The sequence below is a fragment of the Myotis brandtii genome, unplaced genomic scaffold, assembly GCF_000412655.1.
Source record: "Myotis brandtii unplaced genomic scaffold, ASM41265v1 scaffold1012, whole genome shotgun sequence".
In the NCBI taxonomy this organism is placed as follows: Eukaryota; Metazoa; Chordata; class Mammalia; order Chiroptera; family Vespertilionidae; genus Myotis; species Myotis brandtii.
The window spans coordinates 258,490-266,608 of NW_005353371.1; the positions used below are offsets into that span (position 1 = coordinate 258,490).

An 8,119-nucleotide genomic window follows, 5' to 3' on the forward strand; every position below is an offset into this window, starting at 1 on the left:
TCTTTTTCTTCTCCTCCTCCCCCCCCCCTCCTCCTCCTTCTTTTGCATTTTCTTAGCATCATTTATTGAATATACTATCTTTACTTTATTGTGTATTCTTGCCTCCTTTGTCAAATATTCCGTGACCATAAAGGCATGGGTTTATTTCTGGGCTCTCTGTTCCGTTCCAATGATTTATATGCTGTTGTTATGCCTGGACCATACTGGTTTGATTTCTATAGCCTTGTAGTACAGTTGGATATTAGGTAGTCTGATTCATCCACATTTGTTCTTCCTCAAGATTGCTGTTGCTATTCAGGGTGTTTTGTCGTTCCATATAAAATTGTTGAATATTTGTACTAGTTATGTGAAATACACCATTGGTATCTCAATAGAAATTGCATTAAATCTATAGATTGCTTTGCGTAGTATGGACATTTTAATGATTTTCATTTTTCCTATCCATAAACACCATATATGCTGCTGCTTATAGTTTACATTATAATTACAATTTACATGTAATTTTATTTTGTATTAGTTTCAGGTGTGGAACATAGTGTTTAGACAAATTTTACAGTTCTCTGCCTGATATTTTCAGTACCCCCAAGACCCCTTATGTATATTGGAATCATGTGCCACTTCAACATGAAAATATTGCAGATTTCAATAAAGGGCCTTGCACATGCCAAGTCTTAAATTGTTCCTCAAGGTCCAGGCCCCTGTTATAGTGTCACAATTCTGCCGGAAAGACTTCTTTTGAGTGTGATCTTATGATTTCAATATATGTGTCTAAGTGTCCTAAAAATCAGTATGAAGTAACCCTCAGGCTCAAGAGTAGAGGACTTTTGTAAAGGGCTAAGTTGCCCTGTCTTGCTCATGCCTGAGCTCTAACTCTAACGTCCTATCTCCATGAAATGAGAGAGGCAAAAGAAGGTCAAACTGAGTTACTAACAAATAATATAAAAATAAATGATCATTCATACTCCTCCACAGGAATATTTTCATTCATTCAGGTGTATCTGACTACTTCTAAGAATCTGGAGTACTTCTGGACAATATGGCCAAGTACATTTTCTTCCAAGTTGAGTTTCCACACACTGCCTGTCGGTGATGAGAATAGAAGAGAAAGCTACCAGGCCCTTATTGTATTCATAGTTATGAGTCTTCTCTCCTGGCCGAGACCAGCGCGGCTAGAGAGTGGATGAGTCCTGAGTAGGGGCGACTGGGTGTTGAGAAAAAGAAAGAGACAGTAGGGAGAGCTGAGACCAGGTGGGACACTATTCTCGGATGGAGAGACAGTGAGTGACCCGAGCTAGTGCAGCACATTTATTATATACAGCAGGACACTAGAAAGTGTTACTACAGTTTAAGATAAAGGAAATTATGTGAAGTCATGGTAAAAGATCAAGCTGCAGATCTTCATTCTTGTGGCTTCTCATAATCCTCAGGCCTGATGGGACCCTGATAATTTCATCCACACCTGGGACCTGGCTGAACATAGATATTACACCCACCCCCTGGCGCCTGAGCTAAAGGTCAGGACTGACAACATCCCTGCCTTTGGCAAGGTATGTCTCCAGGACATGGCTTTGCTGACTCAGTGGATGACCCTTGGCTCGGGCGCTCCCTACAATAGTCATTAAAACTTTATGCAGACATGACAGTATGTTTCATGGACTGCTGCATCAAATGGTGGTTATAATGGAGATGAGTCTTCTCACAAGGAATTGATGGGCTTAAAATAGAAGTATTTTAATTTATTAATATAGAAGTTGTTCAAGGTGCTCTTTACCCTGACATTAGAGAACAATGAAGACTTAAAGTGATCTCAATAAAATTATATCAATAAGTTTCATGTGTTCATGAGGAAGGGAGTGTGGCAAATAAATAATGGTCTTACAATCAAGTGATAGACTGAATGTTGGGGACCACATGTCCTATGTGAACTTCTTTTTTAAAAAAAATATTTTATTGATTTTTTACAGGGAGGAAGGGAGAGGGATAGAATCAGAAACAGCCCTAACCGGTTTGGCTCAGTGGATAGAGCATCGGCCTGCAGACTCAAGGGTCCCAGGTTCGATTCTGGTCAAGGGCATGTACCTGGGTTGTGGGCACATCCCCAGTGGGGGGTGTGCAAGAGGTAGCTGATGGATGTTTCTCTCTCATCGATGTTTCTAACTCTCTATCCCTCTCCCTTCCTCTCTATAAATATCAATAAAATATATATTTTTTTAAAAAGAGTCAGAAACATCGATGAGAGAGAAACATTGATCAGCTGCCTCCTGCACACCCCCTACTGGGGATGTGCCACAACCAAGGTACATGCCCTTACCCGGAATCGAACCTGGGACCCTTCACTCTGCAGGCCGATGCTCTATCCATTGAGCCAAACACTTTAGGGCCTATATGAACTTATTATGAATTATGTATAGATCCCCAGTGCTGTCTGTCTCACCCATTCTCCTATATGCATATGTGGGATGTTTTAGGACTCAGTGGCCTTTGAGGATGTTAATGTGGAGTTCACCATGGAGGAGTGGGCTTTCCTGGATCCGACCCAGAAGAAACTCTACACAGATGTGATGCTGAAAACCTTCTGGAACCTGGCATCAGTAGGTAGTTATAGCAAATTCTTTTTTAAAAAAAAATATTTTTTCATTGATTTTAGAGAGGAAGGAGAGGGAGATAGAAAAAATCAATGATAAGAGAGAATCACTGATTTGCTACCTCCTGTGCACCTCACACTGGGGATCTAGCCTGCAAACTAGTCCTACTGGGAATTGACCTATGACCTCCCAGTTCATAGGTTGACCGTCAACCACATAGCGACTCTGGCCTGCAGCAACTTGTTACTTATTTAGTGAATTAGAAAACTAGTGTTGCTTGCTCATCAATGCTGTTTCAAGAACTGAAATATCAAAAGGGAATACATTGGTAATTAAATTAGGAATGATCACAGCTCATTGTGTATCTAAAACCTAACCATTTTTTATATTATTTAATAATTTATAATGCTTTTTCTAGCATGTATTTTAGAAGAAAAATGTGAAGGCCATGTCAGTGAGGATCAGTATGAAAATCATGGGAGGAATCTTAGGTGAGTTGCATTGACCTGAGAAAGCATTAAGAGCACCTTTGTGTTTTTTTACACATGTTTTTACATATTTATTTTATTTATTTATATATTTAATTTTTAAAATTTATTTCAGAGAGGTAGGGAGAGGGATAAAGAGAGACAGACATCTATGATGAGAGAGAATTATTGAAGGCTGCCTCCTGTACGTCCCACACTCATAATCAAGCCAAGAACCTGGGCATGTGCCCTGACTGGGAATCGAACTGTGACCTCCTGGTTCAGAGGTCGGCGCTCAACCACTGAGCCACGCCGATGGTGTGAAAATATATTTTTATTGATTTTAATATATAGAGATGAGAGGGAGAAATAGAAATATCGATTGGCTACCTCCTGCATGCCCTGTACTGGGATTAATAAGTCTGCAGTTTGGCCATGGTTTCTTTTGGGGCATTGAACTGGCAACTCCTTGGTTGGTGGGTCCATGCTGAACCACTGAGCAACAAAACATTCTTAAAAACAGGTAATCCAATTGTATCAGCCCAGTTTTAAATTTATTGACTCTTAGAATAATCTCATCAAAATGTTTTTTTCTGAAATATGACCTAATATTTAGTGTATAAACAATAAACACACTTGGAAACAATATATAGAAGTATCATTAATGAATATAAGTGTTTTTATAATATCTATGATTCAGCCTATTTCAGAGGTTTTAGGATATCCACTTTCAAAAATCAGAAGGTACAGAAACTTGGCACTTTCCTTGAAAACAGTAAAAATGTCATTGTCATGCTATTAATAAATATTAAATCATTAACACTATTAATAATATGGTTCTGATTTTTACAGCAGTCATATGGTAGAGAGACTCTGTACAAGGAAGGATGGTTGTCAATGCAGAGAAAACTTCAGCCAGATTCCAAATCATAATGAGAAGACGGAAACTCCTACTGAAATTAAACAACCTAAATCCAGGTTGTGTAGGCAAATATTCATGCATTATTTATCCTTGAATAACCACCTGAGCTCTCACGTTGGACTCAAACTATACCTGTGTCAGGAATATGAAGAAAACTCTTATAAATGTATGGAACCTGAGAAAGCTTTCAAGCCTCACCAACATATTCAAAGACATGAAGGCAGTCCCAGTGGGAAAGCTTTCCACTATTTAGCTTCCCTTAGAAATCATGAAAGAATGCATATCGCTGAGAAACTGTATGAGTGTAAGCAATGTGAGAAAGTCTTTAGTCGTCTCAGTTACTTTAAACTTCACAAAAACACTCATAGTGGAGAGAAACCATATCAGAGTAAGCAATTTGGCAAAGCTTTCAGTTCTTCCAAGTACTCTGGAGAAAATGAAAGAACACACACTGCAGAAAAGCCCTATCAATGTCAGAAATCTGGTAAAGCTTCCAGTTCCACTTCTCTTAGAAATCCTGAAAGAACACATCCTGGTGAGAAACCTGATGAATATAAGGAATGTGGGAAAATCTTCAGTTGGCTCAGCTCTCTTGAAACACATAAAAGAAGTCATGACAGAAAGAAGCCTCATGAATGTAAGGAATGTGGTGAAATATTCTGTCATCACTATTCCCTTATAATTCATCAAAGAATGCATACAGGGGGAAAACCGTATGAATGTAAGCTTTGTGGTAAAGTTTTCTCTTATTCAACTTCTCTCCAATATCATAAAATTACTCATAGTGGGGGAAAACCCTATGAATGTAACCAATGTGGGAAAGCCTTCCGTTTTCCCAGCTCTCTTGCAAGACATAAAAGAAGGCATGATGGAAAGAAGCCTCATGGATGTAAAGAATGTGGTAAAACATTCTGTCATCCCTATGCCCTGAGAAAACATGAAAGAACTCATATTGGGACAAAACCCTATGAATGTAATCAATGTGGTAAAGTTTTCAATATCCGATCTTCCCTCAGACGTCATGAAAGAATTCATACTGGGGAAAAACTCTATAAATGTGAGCATTGTGGCAAAACTTTCTTTGATCTAGGTGACCTCCAACGTCATGAAAGAATTCATACTGGGGTAAAACCCTATGAATGTGAGCATTGCGGTAAAGGTTTCTCTTATCCAGATTCCCTCCGAGATCATGAAAGAACTCATACTGGGGAAAAACCATATGAATGTAAGCAATGTGGAAAAGCCTTCAAGTATCCAAAGTCCTGTCGAAGTCATGAAAGAATACATACTGGGAAAAAGCCCTATGTATGTCAGCAATGTGATAAGCATTTTAGTTTTTCCACATCTCTTAGAAATCATGAGAAAATGCATTCTGGGGAGAAACCCTATGAATGTAAGCAATGTAGGAAAACATTCAGATATTCGGCTTCTCTTCGAAATCATGAAAGAATGCACACTGGGGAGAAACCCTATGAATGTAAGGAATGTGAGAAAGCCTTTTTTTCTGCCAAATGTCTTAGAGAACATGAAAAAACTCATTATGGAAAGAAGCCTCATGAATGCAAGGAATGTGGTAAAACATTCCTTTATCCCTCTTTCCTTAGAAATCATGAAAGAATGCATACTGGGGAAAAACCCTATGAGTGTAACCATTGTGGTAAAGCTTTCTCTTATTCAACTTCCCTCCGATGTCATGAAAGAACTCATAATAAGGAAAAACCCTATGAATGTAAGCAATGTGGGGACAACTTTCTTCATTCCAGTTCCCTTCAAATTCACAAAAATACCCATAGTGTAGAGAAATCATAATGAATGAAGGAACTCACACTGAAAATAAGCCCTATCGTGTAAAGATTGTAGAAAAGCCTTTGACCATCCTAATTCTTTTTCTTTTTTTATCCTCACCTGAGGATATTTTTCCTTTGAGAGAGTGGAAATTAGAGAAAAAGACAGAGCAATATTGATGTGACAGAAACTCATCAATTGGTTGCCTTCTGCACACACCCAGACATTTAAGCACACACAGTGGAGAAAAACTCTATGAATGAAAGGATTGTTGTAAAGCTTTCACTTTCTCGAAGTCTCTTAGAAAGCATGGAAGAACACATACTGGGGAAAAACCTTATGATGTAAGCAATTTGGGAAACCTTCAGTTGTATCACACATCTTGGAAGACATAAAAGAAGACATGATGGAAAAAAGCCTCATGAGAGGGGCTGGCCTGGGCCCTGGGGTTGTAGGAGGAGACACCAGGGTGGGATGGAGTACCCATCCAGCCAGCTTCCACCTTATTTTCCAAGGTCTCCACTGGGGTCAGCTGCTGTGTGGTGGCTGCTGGGATGCCCGGGCCCAGGGTGGTGGCCAACCTATGTGCAGTGCGCATCTGCTCTGGGAACTGAGCGCTTCACCTGACCTGCACCTGGCCTCTCAGTCCTGGTTCCATGCGCATCCTGGCCGCTGAGCTCCACTCTATCCTGCCTGGACACATGGGGCGAATCTACCCTTCTTGTGGGTCCGCTGCCTTGGCTCTGAAGGGTTGTGGGACCTGGAGCAGCTACAACAGGCAGGCCAGCCACCAACGTCCCATGGGCAGACCTGTGGCTATCATCCCCAGGAAACCGACTTTGGAGAACAATGGGATGTTTTGAATTTAGGCAGGCATGGTAGGAATGTAAGGATTTTGAGTCTCCTTTCTTAGATGGATCCAAAGCAGATTACTAGAATACAGTGCCGTATTTTACAGTGTACGGAGTGATAGCATAATTGCAAAAAATCTTTTCTTAATTATATTGCAACACTTTTAGGGGAAACATATTTGTGCCTAGATTTAACTGAGTTACCCTGCTGGCACAAAATAAAATGAGTGACCTTGAAAAATGCAAAGTTGAGACATTAAAGACTAATTTGGATTAATAAATTAATAGAAATATTACTGTGATCTTATCACTGAATGAAGTCCATCAGGCAAGACATGAAACACAGTTCCAGCCCTACAAGAGCTTAGGTGGTAAATAGTTATCATGGTTTCCTAGCCATTTTGGCTCAGTGGATAGAACATTGGCCTGGGGACAGAAGGGTACCAGGTTTAATTCTGGCTTAGGGCACATGCCTGGGTTGTGGGCTCCAGTTGGGGTCGTGCAGGAGGCAGCAAATCAATAATTCTCATCATTGATGTTTCTATCTCTCCCTCTCCCTTCATCTCTGAAATCAATAAAAATATATTTTAAAAAGTATATCTCTGAGAGAATGAAATAAACTTTAAAGACAATTTGATTGTTTCTAAATTTTTAAGTGTGGCATTCATGAACTGACAATGTATGGAAATAAAATGAATAAGTAAATTTAGAGATTTACAAAAACACATGCAGTAAATTGGTTTTTGTTTTTTTTCTTAAAACCTTCTTGGTTGATGCTAAGCTACGCCAGAGTTCTTGGATCTGTAGCAACAATTACATAGCTAAATCACTTTCAATCTGAGTAAGTTGCCTGCTTTGGTATTTTATGGATATGAATTATACCATTCAATAAAAAGTTAAAAATGATCTGCCATCCCATAGGCCCAGACACTTCAATGACTTCAAAAGGTGAAGGCTTTTTAGTGGAGGTTAATTGTTTGCAAGCAGTAAAACCAACTCTGGCTAATTTAAGGAAGGCAGGCATTTCTCTGAAATGGGGCAGATGAACACAGGCCTGTGAAAGGACCCAACAAGGGCAGCTCAAGTCCTGTCAGGGTCTGCCTGGAATGGGTCTGCATTAACCAGGGTCTCCCTTGGCTTTACTGCCCACAGAGTTGAATTGCCCAGATCCCTTTAGTTCCATGACCACCCCTAGGCCACAGGAGGGAGAAGAGTATTGAAAGGTGTTCCCATTGAGACGATGCAGAGGTAGATGGTTGTTTCCATCAAAAATAGAGTTATTGTCACAAAAGAAGAGAGAAGAGATATGGTGTGGCCAAAAACAAGAGATATGTTCTACAGGTAGGAAATGAAATTATTTGTATTTGCGAGGCATCTTCCCTTTCACTTGCAGATGTGAATTAGAAAATGATAGGGTGCTACTTGTATGGATTTATTATTTCCTGTCAGATCCATTGGACAGTGTATTTAATGTAGACATGTATTTATTGAACATCAGATGGGAGACAG

The 8,119-nt window shown here is 39.7% G+C and overlaps 1 protein-coding gene across 3 annotated transcripts in view; it reads left to right on the forward strand.

Moving 5' to 3' along the window:
• Window positions 1-7,054, forward strand: part of LOC102254907 (zinc finger protein 709) — a 36,909-nt gene extending 29,855 nt beyond the window's left edge. For 2 of the 3 annotated variants that reach the window (XM_005853220.2, XM_014535088.1), the window contains exons 2-4: window positions 2,469-2,595; window positions 3,004-3,076; window positions 3,905-7,054. In XM_005853220.2, the coding sequence (XP_005853282.1) occupies window positions 2,469-2,595; window positions 3,004-3,076; window positions 3,905-5,783 (2,079 nt within the window). In that variant the 3' untranslated portion in view covers window positions 5,784-7,054. Of the gene's footprint in view, window positions 1-2,468; window positions 2,596-3,003; window positions 3,077-3,904 lie in introns of those variants that run through there. The other variant, XM_014535094.1, reaches the window with a different exon arrangement.
• Window positions 7,055-8,119: the final 1,065 nt, after the last annotated feature.